Source organism: Cavia porcellus, unplaced genomic scaffold, assembly GCF_034190915.1.
Source record: "Cavia porcellus strain 051 isolate PalLab524CR breed Dunkin Hartley unplaced genomic scaffold, mCavPor4.1 scaffold_22, whole genome shotgun sequence".
NCBI classification, from domain to species: Eukaryota; Metazoa; Chordata; class Mammalia; order Rodentia; family Caviidae; genus Cavia; species Cavia porcellus.
The window spans coordinates 37,465,262-37,477,280 of record NW_026947505.1 but is presented as its reverse complement, the minus strand read 5'-3'; the positions used below and the strand labels follow the sequence as shown (position 1 = coordinate 37,477,280).

The 12,019-nt window shown below is 32.4% G+C and overlaps 1 protein-coding gene across 6 annotated transcripts in view; it reads right to left on the bottom strand.

The window, feature by feature from the left end:
- Pde10a (phosphodiesterase 10A) overlaps positions 1-12,019 on the bottom strand; it is a 566,879-nt gene that overhangs the window by 135,324 nt on the left and 419,536 nt on the right. For all 6 annotated transcript variants that reach the window (XM_063233086.1, XM_063233084.1, XM_063233083.1 and 3 more), the window contains one exon: positions 9,003-9,131. In XM_063233086.1, the coding sequence (XP_063089156.1) occupies positions 9,003-9,131 (129 nt within the window). The remainder of the gene's footprint in view (positions 1-9,002; positions 9,132-12,019) is intronic.

Genomic DNA, 12,019 nt, shown 5'->3' with positions numbered 1-12,019 from the left:
TAGAGCCATGCCTGCTCTCCCTCTTGGAGCTCCTCTTTTGAGCACTGATTTTGCAGTCCTAAGTAGCACCACCTTTACCTTTCCAGATTCCCCAGTGCTCAGGGCCACACTTCTCAAACACAGATTAACTAGCATCAGATCGCTACGTAGGTCATCTCAACATAAGCTGGAAGGCACCATCGTGGAACTTGCTGATTCAGCAAAGGCTGGCATAAGATTTGAACAATGGCACTTCTAGCTAGTTCCTGAGAGATGTTCACATTGCTAGCTGGGGACCACACTTTGAGAATCCATACCCTAGACCAAGAACGCCAACAAACACCTTTGCAGTTTTCAAAGTGACTTCACTTCTCACAACTCTTATCTTTACCACACCAATTGACTTTATTACACACTTTCAGTTACTGTTCTTTAATAGTTTGGCATCTTCTTTCCAATACGAGATTAGAAATCCTTCAAAGGCAGAAACACAAGAGATATTTCTCCTGAGACATACAAAGACTCCAGGACATGGCAAACACAGCATTTACTTAATGCCTAAGTCCAGCCTGACTAGCATCAAATAATGTAGATTTTAAAATCTCAGGTAAGTTTAATTTTACTCAAAATGAGTCTATTTGATAGAATTTTTCAAATACACATAGTCAACAAATACAAAGATAATCTTATTTGATTGTGTGTTTAACTCATTTCCCCTATAAGACAGTAACTTGCCAAGAGAAATAAGTTTATATTACATTCCTTTCTTTCCTATTATACACTTATAGTAACTACTCCATAAATATGTGTTAACTGGCATATTGCATACACTCTGAAGGCAGTAAATTAGATTACAGCATGTCACATTCTGGGTATAAATAGACACTCAAATGCTTCCACATATGATTACTCAACAGTAGGTCAAATAATTTGGATCACTCTTAAATCTTCAGTAAGCTTGTAAGAGAGATTCAAAATAAAATCTGGGAAATGATTATGTCAATTGTAAACTATTTTTTAAAATTCAAGTTATGTGAAACAAAATTTTAAATGCTAGAAAGAATAATACCAAATAGATATAATCACTTGTAGCCAATGTTGTTTTGCGTAACATGCACAAGAAATACACATTTTGATAAAGAAACATGAGTGAAAATAAGTATTTTCAAAAATCCAAAACTCATATTTTCATCAGTTAAAATTCCTTATGAAAAAGTGGTTTACTTAGTTAAGTATAATGGCTTTAAATGCATAGGTAATAGCTATCATTAATAGAAATGTCACAGATCCTATAAAAACTGCTTCAGAAAACAATCTAGTCTCTTACAAAGGTATAAGCATATTTGAAGTTATTTTCATAAACTCTAACAACATTTGTGATGATTCTACATAATCTTTAAAGTTATCAAAGTCCCAATAAATTTGGTTGGATTGCTAGAGAGCAAGTCATTACACTAACCTGGCCAATGCTCTCAAGAAGAATATATTAAAGACAATATTCAGAAGATTGTATATGATTTATATAAATACATATCTTTAATGTATATATATGAATGATAATGCAAACACAAATGACAAAACTACTGAAATATATCAAGTAAATCCTTACAATAAATAAATATCAATTTCTCTCTCTTCTAGTTACCAAATGATAGATTTGTTTACTTATAATTCAGACCAAAGCATTCAAAACATTTTCTAGTTTCCATTAATAAAATTAATAGTAATAATAATACTAAATAAGCAAGTTCTATATGAAAACAATTTCAATATTTGAAGTGATTTAATTGAAAGTAAGTAAGAAGTGTCTAAATTCTATATAAATTAGTTTAGGATGGCTTTTTTCTTATATACGATGTGTACTAATAGTTGAGAACATCATTTATTAGTGTTTTACTTAGTTAAACTTTCCGATACAGCATGTTTTGGCAAAATAAGTCATGCTTCATTAATTTACTATGCCACTGCATTATACACACTAGCACAGAAAACATCTATTATACATTAAATAGTACAAATCCAGTGTGATCTGAATTGTAAGCTATTGAACTGTAGTTCAGAGGCATATTTTTTCATCTATTCTAAGTATGAAATACCTAATAGTTTCATTTGAATGAAAATTAAATAACATTTTCAGAACAATAGAACAGGAAAATATGTAATGACATTTTTTTGAGTGAAAAAAGAACTAGTCATGTATTTGTTGAAAATGATTAAGGTAGCTGGCAACACTGATAAATAAATTATGTGAGGTTTATAGTCACATTGAGTAATATATTAAATTGTTTAGATATAGTGATATAATAAAATTAGTGGCCACAAAATGTAACATTCTACATATAATTTATAAGGATTTGGAATTAATCAATCAACCTCTAAAGTTCCAAATAACTTTCCCTTAAGAATCATTACAATTTTATTTCGGTTTTTGCCTTAATCTATTTATTTTACTTATTATTCTAATATCAATAGATATCAAATATGGTCCATTACTTCATGAACTCTTTCTAATAATGATGATACTATAAAATAATATTTTTATATTTAAGTGCAAAAGAAATCATCGCTAGTAGTCAAGATAATTTATGATTGTTCTGGTTCATAATAGAAATCCAAAAATAACATTAGGTATGTGAACTTATGTTTCCTCTTAGAAAGCAATAAATTAGACCTTTATTATATCCTAATGTGTAATTAATAATTTTATTTCAATACTATACCTAAATATAGCTGCGCAGATATTACTTTAGCAGTCTGAGTCGCAAAGGGAACCTGCTGGGTCTGTCAAGTTTACTTTGCATAAATATTAACATAATATTATAATGTTTAATGAAGGGAAATGTGAAGCATAACTTTCTTTCCAAGTTTTTCCCCAACAGATGTATAGTTTCATGACAAAATCTATTAAAAATTGTGTTTAAAATCATATTCTCCTTTAAGGATGTACAAGCCATACTCATGCTTCATGAGGATATTTTTATCCTTTCTTGAATAAGTACAATGTATAATAAAAGAAACAACTATAATCTCCAATTTCTAAACGTGCCTTAAAAATTAGCTGTTAGATCAAGGTTGAATTAACTGTATAACAGTTATAGAACAGGAAAAAATCCTAAAATTCATTTGGAAACAGAAGAGACCTAGAATAGCAAGGCAATCCTGGGCAACAAAAGCAAAGCGGGAGGTATCACAATCCCTGACCAAAATTATACTACAAAGCTACTGTAATAAAATCAACATAGTATGCGCAAAAAAAGTAGAAGAACGATCTGAGGATCGGTAAGATAAATTAGAAGATGCAGACACAACTACAAATACAGTCAGCCACCTTATCTTTGATAGCCTCTTTAATAAATAGTGCTGGAAAAAGTGGTTCTCTACATGCCAAAGACTAAAGTAGAACTTTGTCTATCACCATGCACTAAAGTCAAAATGGATCAAAGATCTAAATATTAAAACAGAAACACTAAATCTACTGGAAAAGAAAATAGTACAAATCGTGAAGACATAGGTGTAGGCAGAGAGTTCAGGAACCAAATCCAAACTGCACAGAAAATAGTTCAAAGAACCAATAACTGGGATCTCATGTTACTTTTGCACATGAAAAGCAATCACTGAGTGGAAAGACAATCCACAGAGTGGGAAAAACTTTAGCCAATTGTCCCTCAGACAGACTTCTATCTAGAACATATAAAGGATTGAAAAAAACATACCCTCCAAATTCAAAGACTCAATCCAAAAATGGACATCTATGATGAACATATGCTTTTCAGCTGAAGAAATACAAATGGAAAATAAAAATAATTTTTGAAATGTTCAACATTATTGGTCATTTAAGAGATACGAATTAAAATAACACTGAGATTCCATCTCATTCCATAAAGAATAGTTGTTATCAAGAAATCAACCAAAACAAAACAAATCAAAATGCTGCACGAGTTGTGAGGTAAAAGGAACCCTTCCCCACTGTTGGTGGGAGGGCAGACTGGTACAACCACTGGAAATCTGCATGGAGATTTCTCAAAAAGTAAGGAGTAGAGGTCCCATCCGACCCCCTTATTCCCCTTGGGGATATCTTCCTGGAAGAACTAAAAACACCTACCCATGTTTATAGCAGTACAGTTTGTAATAGTTAAATCTTTTTGGGAGGGTTGGTGAGGTACCAGGGATTGAACTCACGACCTTGCACTTGGCAGAGAGATGCTTACACCCCTGAGCTATAGTTAAATTTTGAAGAAAATCCAAATACCCATCAACTGAGAAATGAATAAATAAGATGTATTATTTTTATACAACAGAGTACTACTAAGTCAAAAGGAGGATAAATTTAAGACTCGTATAAGTAAATGGATGCAGCTTGGGACCATACTCAAAAGTGACACAAATCAGACTCACATGGGTAAAAACTGTATTGGCTTCCTAGTGTGAGAAACTGGAAGAATAAATAAGTTCTAAAATGTACAATAGATATTGTGAACGGCAAGAAATTGTTTAAAAGGGAAAAGGAACTAAGATGGACAAAAGGAAAAAAGGTAAAAGGTAGAAAAATTCAAGTTAGCTATTCTATTAATGTCTCTAGTTCACTAAAAAAGAAGTTTCATGCTAATAGTGATTAGAGAATTTTTATACCCATATCTTATACTCTTAAGTAACTACTTTGAGGATGACAATATGCAATTGTCTAAAAAAACTATTTTTTTTTAGTTAAAAAGGTTGAATGAAAACCTCTATTACAAAGACTATCAATAAATTAAAAGTTTATGTCACCTACCAAAACATCTAAACTGAAAAAGATTGACTGTTAAGTTCAGAGCTCAATTTTAAAAGGCAATTTGCTTCTCAACTGTAGATAAAATTTCACGTACTTGGATCAAAAATACTATGAGAACAATAAACCAAAGTTGCAAAGTGTAACAGCAGAAAAGACCACTGACACCCAAACCTTTGAGTGCAGATGTCAGTCCTCCTTCCCCCAAACCCTCTCTTCATTGTCAAAACAAAATAGTGATTCATTGCAGCTTCTTTTCTCTTTTCCCCAAACTCCCCTGCCTCAGAAACTTCAAACGTGGCCTGTGGCCCAATGTCAAACCACCTAGAAGAAAGTAGTAAATTACAACTCTTTATTTGTTAGACTATGAATATCTTAAAAGCTGAATAATCCCATTATTCAAACAGTAAGTACTTTACAAGTTTACTGAATGAATGAGAACAGAAAGTACCATGGACTTAAAAATGTATACAGGTGAACATGCTTAATCCAAAAATGTAAAGATCAAATTGCTCCATCTGAAACTTTTTTTATTTTATATTTTTGGATTAGGCATATCCAACTGGTAAAGTCTATACAAACATTGTAAAATTTGAAGACAATCCAAAAATCTCTGAAAGCTATAAATATTCTGGTCCCAAGTGTTTCCGATAAAGGAGATTTGATGTATTGTATAATTCTTTCCCCCCAGGAGTCCTACACTCCAGTACTCAAGACTGAATCTAAAGGTCTTTCCTCTGACCTACATCCCCAGACCTTTTGCTTTTATTTTTCATATTTGAGACATGGATTCACTAAGTTGCTAAATTTCCCAGGCTCGCTCAAATTTAAAATTATCCCACCTTGGCCCTGGATAGTACTGGGATTATAGGCCTGAACAACCAAGATTTAAAATGAGTACGGGAGAGATTAGATAAAGCATCTCTGGTGTCAGCATAACATGATGACTAAATGTGATGACACTAGTTCTCTTATAGGTTTAGAATCAAGTCATACCTAATCCTCTCATGCTTTCATTCTTCAAAAATGTTTACAAAGACCCCCATTCTTTATCAAGTATATTTGTTAGAGGAGAGGAGCAAAAATAACCATAATGCACATGACTGACACCAGCAAGTCGCTGTTACGGTTACTGTCTGATAATGCTATCAAGAATAGATACATACTTGACACTTAATAGCGCTTTCACCTACTTCTCTTGGCAGTTTCAGCATCTGCAAGTGAACATAACTATAGCAAACTTTCACTAACAGAACCACCTATAAAGGGTCATACGAGAAAGGTCTTGGAATATACAACTTCCCTATGAACACACAATATTGATGCGTTATAAATCTGTAGTTTAAATATGTCAGGTGTTCTCTGATTTTAAGTGTTTTTATGAGACCCAAACAGTAAGTGCTTTATAAAATGCTGAATGAATCCTGAAAACCAACTCCAAACAATATGAAGGAGGACCATTTTAAAGGGAAATGTAGTTCTATATATTTTAAATAGTCATAGGCAAATGAGAGTTCAAATTTCTAATATGATCTTTCTTTAGGTAGAATTTATCCTTACACAATTTTCTATTCCTGTAGCATGGATCATTTTCATATAAGTCCGATTTTTGGTAGTTACAAAATAAAACAATATAATACTGTGCACGTTGATTTCCAATGCAGTGCTCTTTATCTCATTTTCTTTTTCTAAATGACACAAAATGAAGTAATCAAGATAGGTCATGCTCAATAAACTATTCAACTTATCTCTTCCAGTTTCTGTCCCTATATCCATTCAGGGAAACTGCAACACACCTGAGAATACTTTCAACTTAGTTGTTTTTATTTTTTTTTTTCTAAATTCCTTCAAATAGTCTTTAGTGATGGGATTTGGAAAGACAATAGGAACCAATGGGGATAGTGAATTTTTTAAAATAATACGAAGAAAGAAAAGCAGAAAGGGAGAACATGAAGTCTCATTTTTATATGGCCTTTAAGAGCCAGACTAGAGAACTTTGTTGAACATGAAGTAGAATATCACAAGATACACTCTCTGGATAAATCCTCTCGAAAAAGAGGTAACAAGGGCCTTACTAGAATGCACAGCACTATTAAAGATTCTCTTTAATACACTTCTACGACAGAGTGCATGTGCTTCTATTTGCTACCAATGTATGCTGTTACGTGGCCCGTCCACATCACTACAAAGCAATGCTCACTGCCAGCCACATCTCAATAGCTTCTTTTCATTCAGTCTCAAGCAGTCTGCAATCCTCTGCAAGACTGATCAAAAACATCTCTTTTTTAAGGACAACTGGTTTGGTTTGGTTTTAGTAGGGAAAGAACTGAGGACAACTGAGAAAACACAGAGTGAAACAGGGTTTCAGATTCATGTTGCTATTATTAATACTCGTTTAACTCTTCATTATATGCATTAAACAGTCTATTATTTGACTAAAGGAGAAAATAGAGACTTGGGATCTAGAGAATGACATTTAAATATGTACAAAAACTTAATAGTTAACTTTCATGGTGATACAAAAATAGTAAAAATTTTCCTTTTCTAAGATGTAGACTAAATGTTTTATCTCATAGCTAGCATATATTTCTGTATTATATTATTATCCTTCGTTATATGCAAGTTGAAATTTACATCATTATTTAAGGCATGCCTTCTTCAGCCACACTTTTGAAACTGTTAAACATTTCAAACTGTTTTCAAATGTTTTAAGTTTGAAGTAATGGAAGTATACATAGTCAAGTTTTGTTCTTGATATTAAACATTGTGATCGTTCTGAGAAAATCCTGCCTTTGATTTATTTTTCTTTCTTTCTCTCCTTAATCTACGCGTATATGCATATTCCTATATTAAAAAACTATCGCACTTACTTTAAAAACTATTTATATATTTCAGTGTGAAAGTTCTTTTTAAAAGATTTACCTCTTTCCTATAGAAATATTAGGTAAGAAAATTATACAAACTTCTTGAAGAAAATTATCTGTTCTTCTAGAACAACATTTTAAAAGAAGCAATCACATTTGAGCTATACAGCATCTTTGTTATACTGATGATATTTTTCCTAAAATATTATTTTTTATTTCTAGGTTCTCATAATTCCCATATAAAAGGTTCTCATAATTCTCACATAATCAAAATGACACGTAAAATTAATTGCTGCTGTAATAATATTCATAAAAATCAGAAGGTAATTTTATCAAATATAAGTCTACTATCATATAAGTAGAACTTATACTATAATATTCAAATAAAATATAATATTTATTCAATTTGAGGGGAGATTTATTTGATCTCATAAACCTTTTTAATCTGCATCTGTTCATAAATATAATTGCTTTGGTATTAAAAATGAATTTATGGTTAGGAATGTAGCTCAGTGATACATACAGCATTTGCCTAGGATATGTGAGGTTCTGGGTTCAAACCCATAAGTGCCAAAGCAAAAAATCAATTTAAAAAATAAATGCATTTCAGAGACTAAGAAAGAGCACAACATGAAAAAGGCATCCTTCTATGGAAAACTGCTTTGCATATTATTAAAAGTGTAATGTGCTTTAAATCCCAAGAGTCTGACATTTAAAACAGTTCCTCCTCAGTCTTTTTCCCATTTCTCTAGAGTTAAGATCAAAAGGATATCCATGTATTAGTACTGAACCTGTCATGACAGGAAATGTACTGCTAAAGTTTATGACCATGAATGAAAAGTCAAACACAAGTCAAGAGTTCTTTCTCCACACAGCATAAAACTGGCTTAAAGAATTATTGTAAAATGGAACAATATAAATAGAAATTTTTTCTAATAATTAAGAAATGCAATGATTTGAGCATGAGTAGTTTCAAAAGTCCATGTGTTAAAAGTCTTGGTCCACATGATGTGGGACTGAGGGGCCCAATGGACCTTTAATAAACATTTTCTATTTATAAGTTAATTTCCGCAAGTATTTCATTGTACTGACTTCAAGCTGACAAATATAATAATCATTAAATAATACAAAAACATAATGATTTCTTTTTTTCTATATGATAGAATTCTCAAGAATTACTTGCCAAATTTTTTTCCAAAGTCAAAGATCATTTTTTAAATTTGTTATTCTACTTCTAATTTAATCTTTTGAAAAGAATAAAACAATTCAAATGTAAGTGTATCTCTACTTTATAATTTTCTTTTTACAATATATCAAATGTTGTCCTTTCATTATGAGCTGGGAAAAGTTGGTTTCAAATTAATTCACAATCAATCTGAATGAGATCTTACCTCCAAATTTGTCGTTTTTCCTTCTCAGCCATTTCTCTACCGTCTCTGTACTAACACTTTCAGAAACAAACTCATCTAACACTTGGGGGTGAAGAGATAGGTATGCTTTCACCTTTTCATCTGTCAAACCTGTAAAAAAATCGAAAAGAATAAATTTATTTATGTGACATGTTGGTGTACCTAAAATCATGACACATTGTACTAAGACCCAATAACCTCTTACCCGCCAGAGGGAGCTAGAATGGGGAGGTTTTTCTTGATGAGTACACGGTTCCCATTTGGCATTAAGGCAAAGGTTTGGATGGCACTGGACTACAGATTTGAAATAGTTAAGATAACGTTTTCTATTACACACACTTTCCCACAATAATAAAAAAAAGAAATCTAGGGGTCAAAATTTTAGCAATTTTAACTGGTCAATTATCACACATCACATTGCACAGATGTTTTCTAACAGCAAATCTGGGAGCTATATATGAACTAATGTTGCAGTCTAGTTTGTGAACTACGCCTTAAAAATACTTGTTTTATGATATGTAGTTATCATAGAGTCACTAGCAAAAAAGCAAATGATCAAAAAGATACCATATATTACTACTGAAAGTGTCAGGATGGGAAATGCGCTGCTAATATTATGGTCATGAATGAACAATAGAATTAAACAGAACATGGCACCTGGCCATAATAGGTACTAAAGGGTGTTTAATGAATAAACAAAGTAATTCATATATTTTTGCCTCAATACACAAATAACTTCTTTTGCTCAGGACTACTAAACCAAATAGTATAAATAACATTCTGATCAGAACAAATTGGGCATTTTTTATTGCTATTATATTTATGTAGTCAATTACACTAAAATAATATTCAATCTAATGATAACTGGAAAATATACTTAAGATTTTCAAAGTAATTCTACCTATTATCATATTGAACATATAAAAGTATGCTTTTAAATTAAAAATACTGAACATAAGTGAGATACAAATAACTTTCTCGGTGATGATATTTTTTTTACTGTATATTCTCTGTAAATAATTTCAGTAAATTATTTTTAGGGATGGTTAGGTGGTAAAGGCTACGGGAAATTGTACTTTGAGACATATAAAAGGAAAGGAAGCAAAAATTTATGACTCTAGACAGTAGTCTGTATGTTTTATCAAATCAGCAAAGCGTTGAACTCATATGTGTTAATTAATTCTGCTAGAAACTAAACTCACAACTGTTAGTAATCTACAACAGACCAGTATAACTGAGAGGGCAAATGATTTATTTTAATGACATTAGTATTTAATCAGTTTCAACATACACACACTTCCCGTATTACAGAAAAGAAAAATGGCACCCATATATATTTACTCAGGGCAGAAGAACTCTGATGGTGTAAGATTCAGTTTGAGAAATTCCACAAAATGCTATATACAAGAGACTCATTGAAGAAAGAATGAGTTTGCATTATCTAGTTCCTAGATACAAAAGGCACAGGATGTGGAAGTAAACTAATACCAAGCCTGATCTTTAAGAAGACGATATAAATTTTGAATTCTTGTGATTATGTTCTATACTGTGGAACACATTTCACACTTGACTTGCTAAAACACTGCCTTACGGTCCTTGTCTTACTTCCTAATTGTTCCAGATTTCTGCTTTCTAGACAACAACCCATGATGAAGACACAAAACTTGTCTGAAATCTTACTATGTTTTATCTTCAGGCCTTGGACATTCTTTGTCACCTCAAGATGAGACATGAGACTCAAAAATAAAGGCGACATCCTCTCAGAGATTTTAACTCTCAAATTTCCTTTCACTACTATGTTTCTTTGCAAACCCAGGTTGAAAATACAAAATCATAACTGACTCATATCTCCTTGCCATTCCATTTCATTTCAATACATTATCATGCATGTTTACTAGCTAAATTACAGTACACATCATCTGAAGAACTTGCATTTGACATAGACAGTGAACACTTAAAATTCAGCAATAAGGAAACAAAAAATGGGCCAAAGAGTGGAACACATATGCCAAAGAAAATGTAGATACGGAAAATAAACATTAAAGATATTTGTCACTAGTGAAATGACATTAATACAAAAGTGAGATTTTTCCACATACTACAATGACTAATGGCCAAAAAAGTAGACAGATAAATTACTGGCATGAATGTAGAGCCAAAATTCTCATTTGCTGCTGGTAATGAAAAATGGAACAATTGTTTTGGAAGATAAATTCTTGGTTTATTACGAAGTTGAGTGGATTATTTCTGTGTGACCCAATGATCATACAGTACTTTATAATACTTGGTATTTACCAAACCGACATGAAGAGTCATGTCCATGGGATAAATGTTTTAAGGGTAGCTTTATTTATAATCATTCCAAATTTAGACTCATTCAAATTGTTCTTCTATAGGCTACTACACAGACAAACTATAATACAGCTATATAACTAAATATTATTTAGTAATAAAAATAAATGAGCTAACAATCCATGAAAAGACTTGATGAGCTTTGGGTCTGGTTTTGTTTTGAGTTTGTGGTAGATTAACTAATGGTCAGCTTGTAACACATAGCTAAACTGAATCAGCATGGTTCTGGGTGTGGAACACCAAACTGAGGATTACTGCCAACAGCATTAAGATAGAACTAGAGAGGAAGATGGTGTGCTGTTAAGTCTCCTGAAGAAGCTTGTCATGCTGGTTGTCCTGATAAGAACTCAGCAGTTCTCATCATCAGAGGAGCTCAGGCCCTTGCTCTCACTGAGGAGAGCTGCAGTTCTCTTCGAGGGTACTCAGGTCCTTACCTTGAGCATCGCTTCCTGGCTCTACTGTAGATCCGGGTAGATCCGGGTAGATCCAGATCTACAGTAAAGCCAGGAAGCGATGCTCAAGGTAAGGACCGGAGTCAAACATAGTAAGATTCCAGCCTGCTGACACAGATCCTTCATCCTATTGGACCAGACTTTCTAGATTTGACCTTTGGGCCTTCTGGTATAAATCCTTGATACAGACTTGAA